The sequence below is a fragment of the Lotus japonicus genome, chromosome 3 (genome assembly GCF_012489685.1).
Source record: "Lotus japonicus ecotype B-129 chromosome 3, LjGifu_v1.2".
In the NCBI taxonomy this organism is placed as follows: Eukaryota; Viridiplantae; Streptophyta; class Magnoliopsida; order Fabales; family Fabaceae; genus Lotus; species Lotus japonicus.
Genome location: NC_080043.1, coordinates 91129842 through 91153017, shown reverse-complemented (window position 1 = coordinate 91153017; position 23176 = coordinate 91129842). Strand labels below are relative to the sequence as shown.

Below are 23176 nucleotides of genomic sequence, written 5' to 3'. Positions count from 1 at the left end.
TTTAAAAATGCGGGTATGGAGATGGTACTATAGTACCTACCATTGTCATCCCTACTTAGTTGGAATAAACACAATAATGTTATACTTTATGATATATCTTACACAATCCTGATTTGTACTACTATCACATTAATTTTTTTTAAGATTAATATGCTGATAATTCCTTATATCTATGATTTGTGTTATCATCTTCATATTTACAAAGAATGTGAAACGAGTTCCTCTTGGTCTCAATCGGGCTTAGAAGATAAGTCTTTATGTCCACTTTACTCATCAATTCTGACTTTTCTATTTCATTCGTTGTTTAATATATTTTTAATAATCAAAGTATTAATTAATGTATCAAATACAATAGACATATTTCCCGTGCAACGCGCGGGTAAAAAACACTAGTAAACCATAAATAAATAGAATTATACACAAAAACACTCAATGAGATTGAAAAAGGGGCAAAAGTTTACATATAATAACACTTATTAAATTGATTATAAAAGATTAATGTAGGTAGTTTCAAAAATAAAATAAAAATGTAGGTCTGCCAGGATAGATGTCCCAACTCCCAAGTCAAAAAAATAAATTCTTTCAGCCACGATTGAGAATTTCTACATTATATATAAACCATATGTCAAAGCTATATTAACATGTTGACAATGATGTCTAGTAAGCTGAAGCAGTTTATCAAATTCGCCGACAAAAGATAATGAATTTTACGTTTTTGTAATCCAGAAATTTGTTTGTTAGGAAGAAAGAACATATAAGCTAATCAATTTCAAAGTAAACAAAGATTAGAGAGAATGCAGGAAATTTTGGCATATATGAGACTTTATCAGCCATTTCACACTTCAATTTAGGCTATCCATAACAATTGGCAAAAAAATTTAAAAGACAAAGGAAAATCTCAGAGTTGCCTGCTCTAACGCGCTTACCAAATTCATTTGTTGTTCATATGTGCCAAGAACTCATTCAGCACTCGCCATCACCAACTCTCTACATTGACTTTGTATCCAGTATTGTGTAAAATATATATTAGTTAACTCCTTTCATGGAAGACTAAAACATGTATCAATATCAAGTTAAATGTATTATGAACAAACAGAAGGTAGCTAGGATGCATCTATACCTAAAACCAGAATTTATTTAAAAAACATTAAGCCAGCCTGTGGAAGAAAATGTCTCAAGACATGATTGGTTGAAGCCTTGAAGGCAAACACTATATAAAGGGTTAGAAACCATACACATTGGCAACCAATCATAGCAACTCATCACTAAACATTGAGAGAAAATGGGAAACTTAGTTTGGCAGAGGCAGTGGCCTCAACTCCTCTGTGGAGTAGCATTGTGCCTAATGGCTCTCAGTGTTGCCGCTGATTATGATAAGCCATACTATGCAGCACCACCATCTCATGAGCAACACCCAGATAATCATGGCCCCAATGTCCCTCCATATTACTACAAATCCCCTCCTCAACCTTATGTCTACAAATCACCACCACCTCCATCCCCATCTCCACCACCACCTTATGTCTACAAGTCTCCTCCTCCCCCTTCTCCTTCACCACCACCTCCATATGTGTACAAGTCCCCTCCACCACCATCTCCCTCACCTCCTCCACCTTATGTCTACAAGTCTCCTCCTCCACCATCTCCATCACCACCACCTCCATATGTGTATAAGTCACCTCCTCCTCCATCTCCTTCACCACCCCCACCATATGTTTATAAGTCTCCACCACCACCATCTCCATCACCACCACCTCCATATGTTTATAAATCTCCTCCTCCACCATCTCCTTCACCACCTCCTCCATATGTGTATAAGTCACCACCTCCTCCATCACCTTCACCACCTCCACCATATGTTTACAAGTCTCCACCACCACCATCGCCTTCACCACCCCCTCCATATGTTTACAAGTCCCCACCTCCTCCTTCTCCTTCACCACCTCCACCATATGTTTACAAATCACCACCTCCTCCTTCTCCTTCACCACCTCCACCATATGTTTACAAGTCTCCACCACCGCCATCTCCTTCACCACCCCCTCCATATGTGTATAAGTCACCACCTCCTCCTTCTCCTTCACCACCTCCACCATATGTTTACAAGTCACCACCTCCACCATCCCCATCACCACCCCCTCCATATGTTTACAAGTCCCCACCTCCTCCTTCTCCTTCACCACCTCCACCATATGTTTACAAGTCTCCACCACCACCATCTCCTTCACCACCCCCTCCATATGTGTATAAGTCACCACCTCCTCCTTCTCCTTCACCACCTCCACCATATGTATACAAGTCACCACCTCCACCATCCCCATCACCACCCCCTCCATATGTTTACAAATCCCCACCTCCTCCTTCTCCTTCACCACCTCCACCATATGCTTACAAGTCTCCACCACCACCATCTCCTTCACCACCCCCTCCATATGTTTACAAATCTCCACCTCCTCCATCACCCTCCCCTCCCCCACCATATGTTTATAAGTCTCCACCCCCGCCGTCACCTTCACCTCCTCCACCATATGTCTATAAGTCTCCACCCCCACCCTCACCTTCACCACCCCCACCCTATGTTTACAAGTCACCACCACCACCATCACCTTCACAACCACCTCCATACATTTATAAGTCTCCTCCTCCACCATCTCCTTCACCCCCTCCTCCATACATCTACAAGTCACCACCACCACCATCCCCTTCACCACCACCTCCATATGTCTACAAGTCCCCACCCCCACCATCTCCCTCTCCACCACCTCCATATGTTTATAAATCTCCACCTCCACCATCTCCTTCTCCTCCTCCACCATACATTTACAAGTCCCCACCACCTCCTTCTCCATCCCCACCACCTCTGTATGTCTACAAATCTCCACCCCCACCATCTCCCTCACCTCCTCCACCTTATGTCTATAAGTCACCACCTCCACCATCCCCTTCACCACCGCCTCCATATATCTACAAGTCCCCACCCCCACCATCTCCCTCCCCACCACCTCCATATATTTATGAATCTCCACCTCCACCGTCTCCTTCTCCTCCACCACCATACATTTACAAGTCCCCACCACCTCCTTCTCCATCTCCACCACCTCCATATGTCTACAAATCTCCACCCCCACCATCTCCCTCACCACCTCCACCCTATGTCTATAAGTCACCACCTCCTCCTTCTCCTTCACCACCTCCACCATATGTATACAAATCTCCACCACCACCTTCTCCGTCACCTCCTCCACCTTATGTCTATAAATCACCACCACTTCCTTCACCTTCTCCTCCTCCTCCTTATATATACAAGTCCCCACCTCCACCATCTCCAACCCCTCCTTATAACCCCTACCTCTATAAGTCACCCCCACCTCCTGTGTATTAAGCTTGCGACTAAGGAAGTTTGAATATTTTCAGTAAAATGGTGTTCAAACTTGTCACAGTTAATATGATATCATCCTCGTCTCCCGAGTATCAAGCTTGTGGCTAAAGCAACTTGAATCTTTTCAGTAAATTACATTCAACATTGTTAAAGTTAATAAGATGTTATAAAAAAGTCAAGATTAGTGTAATTGTGTATGTATTGGTGCTAATTCTAAAGTGTGTACTATTGCTTCTTTTTTTTCCAAATTCCATGTAATATCATTTTTTTGTCTATCTTGATATATGTTGGTTTTCATTTCCTTCTTTGCATTGTTTATTTATGATAGTACAAAATCACAAACTAAGAAATAAAATTTATTCGATAACAATTAACTGAGAGAGATATCAACATTTGCACATGTGCTTATCTAAGGAAAGATTGAGAGAAATGACTTTGAGAAGAAACTTTCCGTGTATTCAGAATAAGGAATGAAAAACATCTACAGAGTGTTGTTTTATACACACATAGTGTGCATGAGTAATTGACACGTGCCAACTATATTTAGTTACTAACAGGCTCTTCACACACCTAACTCTCGTAAGTTGCTAGGTTTGATATCCTCCCCCAGATAAGCTGGAGGAGGGTGAAGAAACATTCACCATGCTCAGCTTGGTCAAGAAGGAACGTGGATGTAGCCACCTGGTGAGAACATCGGCAAGTTGGTCAAGAGAATACAAGTAAAGCAATTTGAGAAGACGATACTGGAGACATTCTCTAACAAGATGACAATCGATATCAAGGTGCTTGCATAAATGAACATGTACAGGTGACGAATATATGTGGTGTCTCCAATAAACGGATCTGATAGGCTCTGATACAATCTCAAAATGCGGGTTACGCCTAATTCTACCCAAAAAGCTAGTTCAAGGGTGAGGTTTGCTCTGCCCTATATATGGACTAATTTGGTCAAACCTCTAGTCATGAGGGACCTCAAAAATATGAATAGACAATAGTGATTTAAGTTTCCCTTCTATCTTGTTTATCTATGACAACCTTTAAGTATGGATATGACAACCTTAAAACACAAGAGCTTAGTGAAACTACCAATGAGCATCATACTGTGCAGGAAATGAATGCGAGGAGAAAGAAAACTTGGTCATTGAAGCTAAACTTAGGCACTGGAGAAGTAAAGGAAGGAACATTGGAGCTTGTGACTTCAGCATATAATATTATCCAAGGAATTTAATAATATCAACTCTAGAGGGATAATTGGAAAACCATTACATCATCAAAGAATATTTTCTAAAAATAAATTTTGAAAAACAGTTTGGCCTTTATACAACTGCAGTCTACACCTTAAAACGGAAGGACGATTAAGATTGAACACCTAACTGAAATATCTCCTTCTCTTAAGAAAAACTAATTCCATGAGAATTAAATCCTAGTATGAGAGAAACATTAAAAACATTCGATCATGCTAGTTTTTAACAATTCAAAATCCTCTAGAAACATAGGCAGCTAATGAAATAGCGAAATTTATAGTTGCTGAGAGGATAACATAGTCCACAAGCTCTTACCTTTGTGTGCCTCACCCACAGACTTCTAGACTTCTGCAATGATCCAACTTTGTCCAAATTGGCAGTGGAAGGATCTGCATAGCAAACAAGAATTTAATAGCTCTTAATATTGCAACAAGATCCTGCATCATTATTTGTATTGCACTCTATTGCATTTTTGCAACCAGACATTTCAGTGATTAAATCTATCATTTTCACAAGCATCTAAAAGAACCAAGAGCTGAAAATAGAAGAAAATAGTGACAACTTTACTTGAACATAAAACTAGGTTTTTCTGGTCTTGCTCATAATAGAAATTCAAAACCTGCATGTATAACAACCACATTCAACTATTTGGGTCTCTAGTCTCTTCTCAATCAATCACCATGACAAATGAACCACATTAAACCAAATTAATTTGGCCCAGGCACCAGGACAAGCTAAAGCTTGGACACTTGCTAATATCCAGCAGGGTTACCTTACAAGTAACCACAAAAGTGCCACCACTTGGCATGAAGCAATAGGCAGTGTTATACCTCCTGAAATCTGAAAGCTTGGAGCTTGAAACAGAAAACTTCACCTCAAGTAAAGTGATCCGTTCATCTTAAGATGCAAAAGAAAAATGATTTTTTTTTAAACCTGAAAGCCAGATACCCCTCTGCCACTAAGTTTCATGTTACCAATATTATGCTTAAGGATACATTATAAAACCAACAATTGCCTACCAAGGAGACAATAATCTCTCCCTTCACATCAAGCCGATAACATACAACAGTCACTATATCTCTGATATTAGTCCAATCAACAACCTGGCAATCAGGCACTGCTCAGATCATACTTTACCATCTATAGATCCACCAATGAAATATTATCATTCAAAGGATTGAATTGTATGCATGTCTCTATACAAAATCATCAAATACAAACAAATTGAGAGACAAACTGAAAGAAAAACAAAAAAAATAAATTGTGGTCCTAGTCCATGTTTCTTAAGGAGACAGAATAACACCTCATTGAGAGTTGAGACTACCATAACAATGTATCATTAGATTTCTTTTCTTTTTCCAATCATTCATTTAAATTAGTAATGAATTAGAGTTACAAGGTTTACCCTTTACACTATATATTGTGAGTTGGGATATACACAGTAAGCATGAAGTAATGCTTTTCTCAACATGATGATATTGTGCAAGCATGTATCTCTTAGCTTTCTCAGAATCAGGATACTCAAGAAACTTGTCATGTAAGCCTTTAATAATGGCATTGTCGAATGTTGGTGCTACCCAAACCTAGCATTGTAAAGAAATTGAGCATAATCATTCCCCATTTAACATTCTGAACCGATGATTAAGAGCAAAAAACAGAATGATAAACCGCCAGAAAAGTTATCACTAATAGACCCGTTTGAAGAAAGAACCAACTAATAAATCGAAATTTAAACCTGAACTAGCTTACCCGAAACCCTGCAACAAGCTTCAGCCATTTTTTTGCAAGACCAATGTGAGAATGAGCGCTAGTGCGAGTACAAACGCGAGAGGGAGAAGATGTGCGAAGCCTGAAGGCGAGGACAGACGCGAGCACGTTACCGGAAGCTGAAGAATTACCGTATTGGTTGTAAAAGGAAAATGAAGGTAAGGAAGAAGAAGAAAACAAAGAGGGGGGTTAAAAACTTAAAATGAGATGATAATTCTAGCTTGTTTGCTAAGATAAATGCATTCAAAAACATCTCCAATTGTAGTATCTAATGTTAAATACATACTCATATGAGTATTTATTACCATTGGAGTACATATTTAATTTCAACATGACAAATATGAGTATGTGGGAATAGATACTCTACACTAGACTTGAAAAGTGTGCTTGTATTTATTCCAAGCACTTATAATTAATATAATTAGATTATATAATTAATTAAAATGAATATAAATAATAAAAATACAAATGTGATGTTGATGATGGGTTCCACTATAGAAACTTTTAAGAGTTGTTGGGTTGGAGGAAAAAGTCAGTAAAGTGGTGTAGATGATGTGACATTATAGGGAACTATAAAAAATGAAGTGTAGATATTTTAGTGAGTATGATGGATGTAGATGCTCTGAGGAATAGTAAAGATTAAAATACTAATCTACCATTCATATTCATACATAATTTTTTTTTTACATTGAAGAGATCATAAATCTTGTATACTAATAATAATGCATACATCAATTTTTTAATGGATATTAAATTTGAAAGTGATTTTTAAAACAAAATTTATATAACTATCAAATATGATAATAATATACATTTTTTTTAATTTATTTTACATTTAAAGTAATTTATAATTATGATTTTCAAAAAGCTAAATCTTTTTTCTTTTAAAATGTATGAAAGATATTTCAAAAAAAAAAAGTGTGAAAGCATATTATCAACTATCAAATACCACAATAAAATAACCACCAAACACTCAATGGGTGCTGGTCACAATAGTTAAAAGTAATTATTTCAATCTCTTAGATCGAAAGTTTGATCCTCAAGGAATGCATTCTTAGTAAGCCATTAAACCTCCACTACACCGAAATTTATAATTATGATTTTCAAAAATGCACCGACCTCCCCTCCTTCCCCCACCATTTAAAAATAATTGAGGGATGTTCAATGCCATAATACTAAATCTTATGAGAGTTTATTACAACAATGTAAACCTAACATGAGGCCACTCCAATGTCTCCCATATAATATTGGCAGTTAATATCTAACTAAATAATAGATTTTTTATTGAATTTTTTTTATCTAACTAAATAATAGATGGTAGATCAATGGAGTAATTATAAACCTCAGTGAATATTAGTGCAATTTGCCAAAAATCAAAATACTTTTAGGGCGCCAACTTGAGTTGACACAACTGACCGCGACTTTCAAGTTTAACTCTATCATCCCCATAAGTTGAGAGTTCAAATCGGGAGCAAGCTTCTTCCAACCTCCTCAGCATGTTACTAACGCCCTAGTTACTACTTACTAGTCTACAAATGTTTTTTTTAAGCTAATAGGAATAGTTTTTATTTTTTCAACAATTGAGACATGTAGAGCCCAGCCCATTAGGATGCTATAAAGCAGGCTCAATCAGTTCGGTGCGAAAGTGAAAGTGAAAGTGAAGTTTTCAGTTCAGAATGGGAACTCCGAGCGGTGAAGTACGAACCCTTTGGGTCGGAGATTTACAGTACTGGGTCGACGAAAACTACCTCTCTCAGTGCTTCGCACACACCGGCGATGTTCTCTCCGTCAAGATCATCCGCAACAAGATCACCGGCCAACCGGAGGGCTACGGCTTCGTCGAGTTCGTCTCCCACGCCGCCGCCGAACGCGTTCTCCACACCTACAACGGAACCCTCATGCCCGGAACCGAACAACCCTTCAGACTCAACTGGGCTTCTTCCGGCGGCGGCGGCGACGCCGGCCCTGACCACTCCATCTTCGTCGGCGATCTTGCCCCTGACGTCACTGATTTCCTCCTCCAGGAAACTTTTCGGACTCATTACCCTTCTGTTAGAGGCGCCAAGGTCGTCACCGACCCCGTCACCGGAAGGTCCAAGGGTTACGGGTTTGTCAAATTCTCCGACGAGGCGCAGAGGAACCGCGCCATGACTGAAATGAACGGCGTTTATTGCTCCTCTCGTCCAATGCGTATCAGCGCTGCAACGCCGAAGAAAACCCCTTCTTTTCAACAGCAATATGCTCCAACCAAAGGTTCTTGAATTTCCCATGAGTTTAAGGCTCATCCTATGGTTAATTATGCTTATTATTTATGCGCATAGTTGAATTATGTGTTTAAGCCCGTTTGGAAGAGCTTATTTGACTTTGTCTGATAGCATAAGCGCTTGTGTAAGTGTTTGAGAGAGCTTATGCAAACAGTTTATGATGCTGTTTTGAGCTTATTTTCATAAGCTAGTCAGGATAGCTTATGAAAAAAGAGCTTATGCTTATATATAGCTTATTTTCAATTTATTTCAATAAATTGTTAAAAATAGCTTATGGCGCTTACCATAAGCTTTTAATTAAGCTGTTTTCCCAAACGGGGCCTTAATGTTTTGTTGTTAATTAAGCTTAGAAGAGGCACTAATGGTGAGTCTCTTTTCTTTTGCAGCAATGTATCAATATCCGGCATACACTGCCCCAGTTGCCCCAGTGAGTGTAGTTGCACCAGAGAATGATGTGAATAATACTACTGTAAGTCAAATAGATCACAGAACTATGCTTTTTGTGATTTCTGTTGTTTTTTTATTTGTTCCCAACTTGACGATTGACCTCACGGTAACAACACAAGTCTTTTCAGTGCACTTTGACCTCCTGGGAAGTTTTCCCGGAAAGTGCGTGAGTGAGGACAAAGCGCACAAGACTTCTGTCGTAACCGTGAGGCCAGTCGTTAGATCAAGATGTTACATTGGATTTGGAGTTTGAACTCATCTTTTGGTTTGTATTGTAGGTTTGTGTTGGTAATTTGGATCTTAATGTAACGGAGGAGGAGCTTAAGCAAACGTTTGTGCAGTGTGGGGATGTTGCGTCTGTCAAAGTTCATGCTGGCAAAGGATATGGTTTTGTTCAATTTGGGACTAGGTTTTCTGTTTTTATTCCCTTTCCTTAATTTTTAATATGTGAATTGTGAATCATCTTTATGGGGTTGCTCTAATGTTTTTGAAACTAAAAGGGAAATGGTATGCTTTTGACTGTTGCTACCCCTTTTTTCTTTTCCAAGGCAATAAGTGTTTCATGTGGCTTGATGTTACTCTGCATCTTGCGAGGTCTTCCATCAATCTTATTTTCTTCTTCTACTATTCCTTTTCTTTATCCTATTATTAATTGGGTTTTTAACCTCTACCATGGTTTATGTCTGTAGAGCATCTGCTGAGGATGCTATTCAGAGGATGCAGGGGAAGATGATAGGTCAGCAAGTGGTCCAGATCTCTTGGGGTAGTAGCTTAACTGCTAGACAGGTGATTTTGCCATAGCAAATGGTTCATTTCTTGATGTTGATTATAATTAGTTCGTCATTCTGTGACTACTGCACTCTTGTAAAATATCATGCGTTTTAATTTCAAGAAATCGTACAATGTATATAACTACTACTTAACTACATGTCTTCCATTATTTCTATGTAGTAACGAGTAATATAAGTTCATGCACGGTTCTAGTATAGATTTGACGGCCTTCATTAGATTTTGCCGCGTTTAGTGGTTTGGTCGTTGAATGACATGTTTAGAAAATGAATCTAGACTCTACCTGACAATTATGAGATTATGATGCCAAGAGGTTGGCTCAAATGGTATGAGTGGACAATGTTGATGAAAAAGACTTGAGGTTTAATTTCTGCTCCAGGTCTTTCATTAGTACTCTGTAGGTTATCAGCCATCAGATATCCTGACCTGGGATTAGAGCAACTTCCCCTTCCTGTAAACTTTCATTCACCGTAACGTAGGTCATGAGATTGTTATGATATGTGGTAAAATAAGGAAACATACGATAAGAATGAAAAGATCAGCTCAGTTAAAATTAAGGTGAGACAGTAAAATTTTAGAGGGTAACATGTGCATCCCCAATGTGTGAATGAATATGAATGAGTATTATTATCTCTGATCTGCTCAATAAGATTAGCTCTAATCAAAATTTTGAACGGAACAATTCCAGGATGTACCTGGTGGCTGGGGGCAGCCTGTGGATCCAAATCAATGGAATGCCTACTATGCATATGGACAAGGTTATGAAGCATATGCTTATGGAGCTACTCAAGATCCTTCCTCATATGCATATGGTGCATATGCTGGTTTTGCACAATATCCTCAACAGGTAAAGATCTTAAGTTTAGTTTGCATAATAGTTCCTGCGGCTTAGAACAACTTTATCGGGCAACTCATGGATATTGATTTTATAATTTTCAGGTTGAAGGTGCTCAAGACATGTCAGCTGTGTCTATGCCTACAGAGGAGCTGTATGATCCCATGGCAATGCCTGATGTCGATAAGTAAGCTTTCCCCCCCTTCTCCCTCTCCTTTTTCCAATCAAAAGTTGGCTTGATTAAATATCCGCTAGCCACTTCAAGGTAAAAAGTGAAGTTAACGCTTATAGATTGGGATAAAAGTTTGTTACCATTGCAGTCAACTGGTATCCAAACGAACTAATATGTGTATAGGCTTGATCAGATGTTTTTGTGTATTGGCCCCTGGTGTTTTTATGACTGAATTTTCATTGCTTTGCCAGGTTAAATACTGCATATGTTTCAATACATGGAAGCGCCATTTTAGGACGGTCCCTCTGGCAGAAAACCTCGCCGTTTTTGCAGCAAGCTTAGGATCTATTTGTACTACATGATCAATCTTAGGCATCAACTCTTCAAAATATAGCCTCCAGTAGACATAGCTTAATTGGATGGACTTCAACCTATGTTAGAAACTGCGAGTGAAGATCTGGCAAAGGTGAGGCAAGGCCTCCTACTCATGGAACTTGTTGGCTTCTAAGTTGCCTTAGGTGGAGTTTGTTGTACTTTATTTCAGGCAGTTTCAAAACTGCTGTAGAATATGACTGTGTCTTTGTTATATCATTTATTTATATTTGTCTGCTTTGCAATGAATACTAAACGGAAACTCATTTTCATATGGAAAAAGAACATCAAAGGAGCTTTCTACATATTATATATCGTCCAAAACAACGACTTTTTGTTACCAGTTGTAGAAAAGAAAGAAACTACATAGAAATCAAAATATGAGGAAATAGATATGCGTAGATACCTTTTTTCCCGCTTAGATGCACTGTAAGTCTGTAATTCAAACATGCACTTAAGAACAAGTCAAGTTGAATTAATCTCGAAACAGTTTCACCATTGTTTAGCCGTAGACCTTTTGATGAATTGCTGTTCACCAAATTTTTTCTTTTTCAATATGGGTAGAATAGTATGATAATTAGATAAGTGAGAATATCAATTAAGACAGGCGGGATATTTTTATTTTTATTTAGTTTAGGATTTGATTTATAGTCTTTAAGTATCTTCCTGGCATAATCTAAGCCAAACGACACTTACAAGCAAAGGGTATCAAACCTGAAATCCAAACTAAACAGACCAAAGACTAAGCAAACCACAACAAACAAACAAGTAATCTCTATTCAAACTTGACCTGCTCTCAAAGCGAAAATTTAATCTTAGAATTTTTATGTCGCTTTTAGCCTAGCCGACTTTGCCGGTACCGCAGATCAATTGCATCTGCTTCAAGGCTTTCACCAAAGGGTGCTCATGAGACACCACCACAAGAACAGAGAAGAGCAGAGGGCAAGCCATAGGAGTGAGATGGAGTGCGCAACGAAACAGGACCAAGGGGAGAGGCAGTGGCCCACGACCGCGGGCGGTGATCTCGGAGGGTGGCTGGTGGCTGACGGTCGCGGATGGTGGTGGAACGACCGGTGGTTGCAGATCTGGTCTGGCGAAGCCAAGGGTCGCCGATCTGATGAAAGGGGAGGAGAGAAAGGTAGGACGCCGAAGGTCTGGTCGCTGACGGCGAGTTTGATTGTGGGCTCAGATCTGGTAGTGCCTGGAAGAGGGAGGACGGTGGTGGCAGTGGAGGGATGGTGGTGGTGGTGATGAGAGGACGGTGGTGGTGGTGGTGATGACCAAAAGCAAGGAGAAAGCAAAATAAAACCCCACTTATTTGGGTAACTAAATATGATCTGCTTGTTGATGATCTCTTCAAGCCCAGAAGGACAAGGAGCAACCCCAGATAATCATAATTGTAAGAGACCTCAAGCAGTTGAAACTTGTTTAGTGTCCATGGAGGATACCTATACCAAAAACCACTCAGGAAACTTCTTTTGAGAATCCCCTTCTGATGGCTGAATGTGTTAAAGGAGAACTTCCCATGATAATTGCCAAACCCACTTTCACCCACTCCTCCAAACGGGAGAGAATCCACTGCATACTACACACAACAAAAATATAGAACAGGTCATGTATATGAATAGGAACTAGCTGTATCCCAATTTGATGTGTGTAAAAAGATTATCAGTAAACACTGGACTGGGGAGGCTATTACTTGTAGAATTGCATCGTTGAAAGTTAAACTGCCAGATGATGTTTCAGATCTCATTCTTTTCTGCAGTGATTCAATTTTGGTGAAAGCATAAAGGGCTAGAGGCTTAGGCCTGGAGTTTATGAATTTAATACTGTCCTCAATCTTCTCAACCTGCAAATTTTTAATGGAAAAAAAAGGAACTCATAAGGCTAACAAGAAAAATAGCAAAATTCTAGAGTCTCATGTGTTTGCATTGCATGAGTTGAAACTCACAGTAATAATTGGAAGCAATGGGCCAAAAATTTCTTCTGACATGATTGCTGCATCAAGTGGGGGATCCACCAATATGGTTGGCTCAATAAATCTGCGTACATTTTAGCACATTTTCTAAGTATTTAGCAACTATTGTGAGGAAGTGTTGAATGCTTACAAGTTTTCTTCATCTATGGAGCCACCATAAACCACAGATTCTTTGACCTTTTTATCAGTAAGAAGATTCTTCAATCTAAGGAAGTGTTGTTTATTAATTATCCTTGCAATAGTGTTGGATTGTTTCGGGTTCTCTCCAAACATTTTCTTGATCCAGACCTTTATCAATTTCACCTAAACATAATATCAAGAAACACAGAGAAGTGAAAACTGGAAGGTGGCGCTTTCGTTGACAGAGTGAAAATGAAGCTGCAATTATGTGATTATAAATAAAAAGATTTCTGTAAAGCCAAACAAATCCTTAAATATCAAGAGAGTTACCAGTGTTGAACAGAATCTATTTTCCACAAGTACATAGTCGATCGCAATGCATGTTTGACCAGCACATGACCCAAATTTCCCAAAAACAATCCGCTTCACAGCAACCTATTGGTTCCCACAAAGTATCACTCTCTTAACCAAAATCAATAATCAACATAATAATAAACAAGGTGTTTATTTTTATACCAGTTAAATAAAATTTGAACGAAATTTCAACTCAATTCATAAGAAGAGTTTCATTTAGTTCTTGAGGGCTTGAGCCGCGCATACTGCAGTTTAAATTTAAGCGTCACATGAGTACTTCTCGTCCATTTTAGTCACACTTACTCAAGAGACATTGGTATGATGACATGAACCACCAAGAATGAATCAACTCACCTCTAAATCCCAGGAAGATGAAAGGGAGTCAACAACTGCTGGGTTTTTCCCACCCAACTCCAGAGTGACAGGGGTCAGATGCTTCACAGCTGAAGACATTACAATCCGCCCCACACGCGCACTTCCTGATAATAGTTTTTCAGATTCACAAAACTATCATCAAAAGCTATTACAATTACAAAACATGAATGAACAAGAAGATATAAAAAAGGGATCCTATTAACCTGTAAAGAATATTTTGTCCCATCTTTGCTGTAGTAGTAGCTCAGACTCCTGTGGTCCACCTTCAATCACCTTAATGGCTTCACTGTCCAAGTAAGTGGCAAGAGTAGAGGCAAGTAGAGCAGAACATGAAGGAGTTAACTCTGAAGGCTTTAAGACTACTACATTCCCAGCAGTTACTGCTCCTATCAGTGGCTCTAGAGACAGTCCTGTGTTTGTTTTTCAAATGATAGGTTCAATGTTGCTTCATATATATATTTAGCCCAATGAAGAAAGTAAGAAACCTCTTAATTAACTATAGAATATAGATAGCCATGAACCATATTTGTTAATACTAACCAACAAGTATATAATATAACTCACCAAAAGGGTAATTCCAAGATGAAATTATGAGGATGAGACCCAGAGGTTCAGGAACAACTTCTGCACTTGTTAGCAGTACTAACTTTGGTAATTTAGCCTATCATAATGAATGTTTCATGATTAGTCAAACTTTGGTAATTTAGCCTATCATAATGAATGTTTCATGATTAGTCAATTGACATGTATATATGCCGAAAGTCGGATTTTGGCTCCTCTAAGAGATTCATTTTAGGGGGTAAAGTGAGTTATCACAATCATTAATAATGATTACTTATTTTGAAAAGTCACTAAAGATACTCAACTAATTATTGTGATGACTTACTTTATTCTCTAAAATGAATCTCTCATTTTAGAGGATTCACCCCTGGAAGTCATACTCATATAGACTCATATTTTCTTCAAAGGCTTATTTGCACTTTTGGTCCCTGATGTATCACCTTTATGCGATTTTCGTCCCCGATCTTTAAAACGAGCGATTTTAATCCCAAACGTTTACATAATGTGCAATTTTGGTCTTGCCGTCAATTGAAGACGGAAAAAGCTGATGTGGCCCTTTTAAATGATGTGGCACCTCTAATTAATTTAAAAAAAAATATTAAATAAAAAAGTAAAATGTTTTTTAAAAATAATTTTCTTCTTTCTTCTTCATCTGCTCTCTTCTTTCTTCTTCTTCCTCCTCCTCCATAACACCACCCCACCACCATCTCCTCCTCTTTCTCTAAAACCCATAAAACCAGAGAAGAAGATGCCACTGAGAAGAACCAGCAAACAAAAATAAAACCCAGAAACGCTGCACAGAAAAGACATAGAAACAAAGGAAAAACCCAGAACTAGCAAATTACGTACCTAGAACCAGGAAAGAAAAAAACCCAGAAAAAAACCCAGACTTCATCTTCTTCCCATCATCATCATCTAAAGCACACCTAAAACAAACCCCCAAAACCAAAAAACATCGAACCCCCAAAAACCCAAACTTCATCTGTAGGTTTCTAATAAATAAGGATTTGTTCCTAACCACATGCTTTTCTACCCATATAGAAAATAGGAGCATAATCCTAAACCACACTTGATTAACCCATACCCGAAAAACATGATGAAGATCTAGAGCGGAAGCGTACCTGAATGAGCCATGGGAATCGCTGAAGGATCTGGGGTTGTGATCTTCCAATTGTAGATCACCCTTAGGGTTTCCTGATGTTCTCCTCTGATGGGGATGAGGAGAAACTTTTTACGTTGTTATGTCTACAATTGGGGACCATAACCCTATAAGTAACTGCATCAGTTACAATTATGTTTTCAATATTTCTAATTTGGCCCCTCATCAAATTAGAATATTGCCTTATGGTATCCGCACAATACCTTTTCATAACACATATGCCCTTAGCCATAAGATCAATATTAAATAGACCACTTTAGTTTTGGCTAATTAAATAATGACCCTAACACAATTAAAAGTTACATTTGTGACCCAAAATTCTAACAATCTCCCACTGGTCACATATGTAACTCTACACATGTGTTAGACTTTATGAGCTCAAAAATGCCATTATATACCTTAAGCATATCCAAATAATCTCGTCCATTAGCCATGCCAGTACATAGAACCAAAGTGATTTTCGTTATATCAATCATAACTAAACCCATCAATGATTACTAGTACTGACATAACTAAATGACATAGATTCATTATGAAATGTGCAGCATGAAAATCACAAGAAGGTGGCCTGTACTTGTCAATTTTCAACTGGTCCTACTTTACTTTAGTGAGATCATTCAATAACCTTATTGTACAAAGCATAAATAACAGAATATAAAACTTTATAATTAACCAAAAAATATCCAAATACTAGAGTATGCATGCATAATACCAAACATAGAACACAAAATTTATATATGAGTAACTCCCACTAAACTAAGCATTCCTCACACTGCAAAACACCCATGTGAGCAGTGTGCTCATGAAAGACCTTAGGCGGAAGACCTTTTGTAAGAGGATCCGCTATCATGGAGTTTGTCCCTATGTGTTCTATAGAAATCTGTCCACTTTGTACCCTTTCCTTAACAACTAGGAACTTGATGTCAATATGTTTTGACTTGGTCGAGCTCCTATTATTGTTGGAAAATAAGACGGCTGATTTATTGTCACAGTATAACTTAAGCGGTCTTTCAATTCATTCCACAATTCGCAGCCCAGTGACAAGATTCCTCAGCCAAATCCCATGGTTAGATGCCTCAAAACATGCTACAAAATTCTACTTCCATGGTGGATGAAGCTATGAGAGTTTGCTTGGCACTACGCCAAGAAACTGCACCACCAGCCAACATGTAGATATAGCCTGAAGTGGATCTCTTACTATCTTGGCATCCAGCAAAATCAGAGTCAGAATATCCAATGATCTCCAATTGGTCTGACCTCCTATATGTGAGCATATAATCTTTTGTTCTCTGTAAATACCTCATAACCCTTTTGGCTGCTTTCCAATGATCCATTCCTGGATTGCTCAAATATCTGCCTAACATCCCAACTATGAACGCTATATCTGGACGCGTACAAACTTGAGCATACATAAGACTCCCTACAGCTGATGCATAAGGAATCTTTTGCATTTCCTGAATTTCCAAGTTTCCTTTTGGGCATTGACTGAGACTAAATTTGTCTCCCTTAGCAACTGGAGTATCCCCTGATGTACAATTCTGCATGCCAAACCTTTTAAGTACCTTTTCGATATAGCTCCTTTGTGACAATCCCAGAATACCCCGAGATCGGTCTCGGTGTATCTGAATTCCTAATACAAAGGAAGCGTCACCAAGATCTTTCATTTCAAATTTTCTTGATAGAAATCTCTTGGTTTTGTGCAACATGCCTATATCATTAGTGGCAAGCAGTATGTCATCAACATACAGAACCAGGAAAATATATTTGCTCCCACTGAATTTGTGATACACACAATCTTCAACAACATTTACCTCAAAACCGAATGAGAGAATTACTTCATGAAATTTGTGGTACCACTGACGAGATGCCTGCTTTAGTCCATAAATGGATTTTGTCAATTTGCAAACCGTATTCTTTGGGTCTCCTGACACAAAGTTTTCTGGTTGCACCATATAGATTGTCTCATCAATGTTTCCATTGAGAAACGCTGTCTTGACATCCATTTGATGGAGTTCCAAATCATAATGTGCAACAAGAGCCATGATTGTCCTAAAAGAGTCTTTCGATGAAACCGGAGAGAAAGTCTCTTTAAAGTCAATCCCTTCCTTTTGAGTATAACCCTTAGCCACAAGACGAGCCTTATACCTCTCCACATTACCATTAGAATCCCGCTTGGTCTTGAATATCCATTTGCAACCAATGGGTTTCACACCTTCCGGTAATGGGACAAGTTCCCAAACCTTATTGTCTTGCATGGACTTATACTCTTCCTTCATTGCTTCAATCCATTTTTCAGAGTTGGAATCCTGCATGGCTTGCTGGAAGTTGATTGGATCAGCTTCCATCATACCATTATTTTCCTCATGTTCTTGGAGAAAGACTATGTAATCATCTGGAATAGCATTTCTCTTTTCTCTAGTGGATCTCCGCAAAGGTATTGGTTCTTGTAACACTTGTTCTTGAGGATCTTGAGTTTGTTCTTCATGAACCACCATATCATCTTGAGTAGGAGGAGATTCAACAACAATGTCTTGTAGAGGTTCCGTACTTGCTTCATCAGAAGCAACTGTATGAATCAGTTTTGGAATTGTTACCGACTCTTCCTCTAAAGAAAAGTCCCTAATCTTGTTCTCCCCTCCAAACTCAATTTCCTCAAAGAACATGGCTGTTCCCGTCTCAAAAATTGTCTTTAATTTGGGATCATAAAATTTATAGCCCCTGGATCTTTAAGAATAACCAATAAAGTAGCTGCTCACTGTTCGGGATTCCAATTTCTTTTCATTTGGCCTATAAGGCCTTGCCTCAGCTGGACATCCCCATACATGAAAATGTTTCAAACTAGGTTTTCGCCCAGTCCAAAGCTCATAAGGTGTTTTGGCAGCTGCTTTAGTTAGCACTCTATTTAGAATGTAAGCTGCAGTCTTTAGTGCCTCTCCCCAGAGTGACTCTGGCAAAGTAGAATGACAAATCATACTCCTTACCATATCCTTAAGAGTCCGGTTTCGTCTTTCAGCCACACCATTCATGCTAGGTGACCCTGGCATGGTGTACTGTGGGACGATTCCACATTCCTCTAGGTATTTGGCAAAAGGCCCTGGACGTTGTTCACCTGAACCATCATATCTACCGTAATATTCACCACCACGGTCAGATTTGATACTCTTAATTCTTTTGTTGAGTTGGTTCTCAACTTCAGCCTTAAATGATTTGAACACATCCAGTGATTGAGATTTTTCATGTATAAGAAATAAGTATGCATATCTCGAATAATCATCTATGAATGATATAAAATATTGTTGACAATTCCAAGAAGGTGTTGGAAATGGTCCACAAATATCCGTATGTATCAATTCCAAGACGCCTGTAGCTCTATATGCACCAAATTTCTTTGTTTTGGTCTGTTTACCTTTAACGCATTCAACACAAACATCAAAGTTTGTGAAGTCAATGGAATCCAAAATTTCATCTGACACTAGCCGCTCAACTCTATTTTTAGAGATGTGACCTAGGCGCTTGTGCCATAATGCTCCTGAATTGTTATTATCAATTTTACGCTCAGTACCACGTGATTCCACATTCAGGGATTCACTATAGGTGGCTACAGTGCTCAGCAAATACAGATTATCATATCCAATAAGTGAACCGGTTCCAACAATATTTGAATTAAAAGACAACTCGGCTTTACTGTTTCCAAATGAACATGAATAACCTGATTTGTCCAAATTAGAAACTGAAATTAAATTCCGTCTAAATGACGGTACCACAAAAGTGTCTTTCAAATCCAAATAAAATTCAGTACACAATAATAATCTAAAATGCCCTATAGCTTCCACATCCACCGTCTTGCCATCTCCAACATAGATGTATCTTTCAACATCATTTGGCTTCCGGTAGCTTAGGCAACCCTGCATTGAAACACTGATGTTAGTAATTGCACCAGAGTCTAACCACCAAGTGTTTCTAGGTACTGAAGCTAAATTGACCTCAGAACATACCAAAGCAAAAAATGTACCTTTCCTTGCACGCCAAGCGTGATATTTAGTACATTTCTTTTTCATATGCCCAGACACATTGCAAAAGTAACACGTATCATCCTCTTTCTGTTTCTTTTGTGCTGGAGCATCTGCAGCTTCATTCTTGGGCTCAATAGTTTTCTTTCTTTTGCCCTTGTCTTTAGAGGTTCTAACAAAATGAGCACTTTCTTTCCTTTTTTGCTTCAACCTTTCCTCTTCTTGTACACAAAATGAAATGAGCTCGTTAAGAGACCATTTCTCCTTTTGACAGTTATAAAATATCTTAAACTGACTGAATTGTGCAGGAAGAGAAAGCAATACTAAATGAATGAGCAAGTCATCCGACAGCTCAAGCTTTAGCGCCTTAAGTTTTGAAGCAATATTTGACATGCCCATAATGTATTCCCTTATATTTCCTTTGCCCTGATATTTCATGGAAATCAAGTTCTGAAGAAGAGTACTTGTTTCCGCCTTATCGCTTTTTGCAAAGCGCTTTTCAATTTCAGCAAGGAAATCTTTGACACCTTTTATCTCTTCCGAGATAGTACCCCTAAAGACCTCAGGAATGCCGCCCTTAATGATCATAAGACTCATGCGATTGGAGCGATCCCACTTCTCATAATATTTCCTCTGTTCAGAGGTACTAGATTCCGTAGGAGAAGCGGGTTTCTCCACCCTTAGTGCAAGGTCAAGATCCATGCAGCCAAGAACAATTTCCATGTTCTCTTTCCAGTCCTTAAAATTTGTTCCATCAAGGACCGGAACCGAATTCAGATTAGCAGATATCGAACCAATAGTTGCTGAAAATAGAACAAAAACAAATGCTATAAATATACTCACATTAAGAAAATTTGAATCATTAATATGTCCAAAAATGACATAACCCATCTCAAGATACCTAGTGCACCATCAATATCATGTCTTTTGACAGTAATACTAATTGCTAGTGGTACTCTTGTTGTAATGATCAAACATTGATAATAAATCATGTCAAATAACAAACCCTTCTTTGGATTGATTTATCATTCACATGTAAACCCTTAAAATTATCACATGTTTATCATCACAGGTGTGTATGAAATCCGGCCAAGCATTAACTTTTCCTTTGGGGTCCATTAATACTCGCATGGATAAACATACACACGCACAAACTTTTAATATTTCTTATGAGCAATCTCCATAAAAAGAGGTCACTTTTGTGACTTTCTTATTTTAATTGACTCATTTAAAATATCAAACAATTGTATAAAAATACAAACCATAACCAAAATTTGAAAACATACTAAAAATTTTACTTTTCTTTATCCCAGAATTCATTCTTAACAAGAGAATGATGGCATGTATTCAACCAAATTTTGCAGCTTAAATCATATACTGTGTGAACAGTATAAATAAATTACAGAAACCGAAACTGAATTTATACATTAAAAAAAAACCACTTGCATATATATAATCCGTGAATATATATGTATATATATATATATAAACGAAACTGAATTTGAAACTAGATATTGAAACATCAATGGAAGTTGCCACTGAAGCATGAATATGATGTGAATGCTAATACAAAATTGTTACCAATTTCGTTTCTTTAAACCCAACAATCTGAATTTGCTCAATAATTAAAACGAAAACCCAATACTTCATCAACGAAACATGTGATGACCCATGGCGGAAAAAAAAAATATACGTGAATCCATAAAAACCGAAACTGCAGACATGATTTAATAACCAAAAATTGAAACCCTAATTTTTTAGAATTACCAAAGTCATACATGAATCAGGCATGGGTGGCTCTGATACCACTTGTAGGTTTCTAATAAATAAGGATTTGTTCCTAACCACATGCTTTTCTACCCATATAGAAAATAGGAGCATAATCCTAAACCACACTTGATTAACCCATACCCGAAAAACATGATGAAGATCTAGAGCGGAAGCGTACCTGAATGAGCCATGGGAATCGCTGAAGGATCTGGGGTTGTGATCTTCCAATTGTAGATCACCCTTAGGGTTTCCTGATGTTCTCCTCTGATGGGGATGAGGAGAAACTTTTTACGTTGTTACGTTGTTATGTCTACAATTGGGGACCATAACCCTATAAGTAACTGCATCAGTTACAATTATGTTTTCAATATTTCTAATTTGGCCCCTCATCAAATTAGAATATTGCCTTATGGTATCCGCACAATACCTTTTCATAACACATATGCCCTTAGCCATAAGATCAATATTAAATAGACCACTTTAGTTTTGGCTAATTAAATAATGACCCTAACACAATTAAAAGTTACATTTGTGACCCAAAATTCTAACATCATCTTCATCCCAGAAAATCAAATTCATGTTTTTTCCAAACCAAAAACCTAGAAACATCGAACCCCATAAAGCCAGAAACAGAATTTGAGAAATCTTCTACAAATCTCAGATTGATGTTGAGTCCAAGAAAAAAAAATCGAAACAGAGAGAAAGAAGAGGAAGAAGAAGAGGGAATAAAAAGAGAGATATAGAAAGAAGAAGAAGCCGAAAGAAAGAAAGAAAGAAAGAAAGAAAGAAGAAGGGTGGTGTGGTGGCTGCGAAGGGTGGAGGAAGAGCTAGACTCAAAGAGGAGATGGGGAGCTTCGGAGGCGGATTCCGACGGCGGTGGTTGTTGGCGGTGGAATGGGCGAAGATTGAAGGCTAGGACTACAGGAACGGAGAAGAAGAAGTTTATAATTTTTACTGGCGCCACGTCACCTTTTTCCATTTCCAATTAACGGAGAAAAGACGGAAGGACCAAAATTGCACATTATGAAAATATTTGGGATTAAAATCGCTCGTTTTAAAGATCTAGGACGAAAATCACACAAAGGTGATACATCAGGGACTAAAAGTACAATTAAGCCTTCTTCAAATGGTTTTCTCGTGATCTTACCTTATTGCCTGACATCCAAACTTTGAAACACTTCAATGCGAGATTTAAGGACTTCATTAAAGCTCCTATCTGCAAAAATGGATCAAATAATGAAACAGGTACCTACCAATCTTCTTGAGAACAATATTAAGATAAAACAATATTACTAATTTTGTGATAAAAATTGGCAAAAGCAGAAGAAAAAAAAGATAACATTTAATATCTTATAAGCTAAAAGAAGTATTTAAGATGTCTTCCGGTAAACAACTTAATTAAGAGTTTATGATAGTACTAATCGCATAAGTCCTTATTCATAAGCTAATTTTAGAAAGTTATTGAAATAAACTATGGATAAGTAAAAATTGTTATTGATAAGTAAATTTGAACAACTTATAAAAATAAATGCAAAACAGTTTATAAGTATATCAAAATTTATTTACATAAACTCTCACAA

At 38.0% G+C, this 23176-nt stretch overlaps 2 protein-coding genes across 2 annotated transcripts; both read left to right on the top strand.

The window, feature by feature from the left end:
• Positions 1–1228: 1228 nt before the first annotated feature.
• LOC130747315 (extensin-2-like) lies at positions 1229–3680 on the top strand. Its single transcript, XM_057600213.1, has one exon. It carries the CDS (start codon positions 1283–1285, stop codon positions 3380–3382), a length of 2100 nt encoding a protein of 699 aa, XP_057456196.1. The 5' UTR covers positions 1229–1282; the 3' UTR covers positions 3383–3680.
• A 4346-nt stretch (positions 3681–8026) lies between these two features.
• On the top strand, positions 8027–11574 carry LOC130747314 (polyadenylate-binding protein RBP47B'-like). Its single transcript, XM_057600211.1, has 7 exons — positions 8027–8643; positions 9041–9123; positions 9380–9510; positions 9791–9887; positions 10579–10737; positions 10830–10912; positions 11149–11574. The coding sequence occupies exons 1-7, from the start codon at positions 8067–8069 to the stop codon at positions 11237–11239; spliced, it is 1221 nt and encodes a 406-aa protein (XP_057456194.1). The 5' UTR covers positions 8027–8066; the 3' UTR covers positions 11240–11574.
• The last annotated feature ends 11602 nt before the right edge of the window (positions 11575–23176 follow it).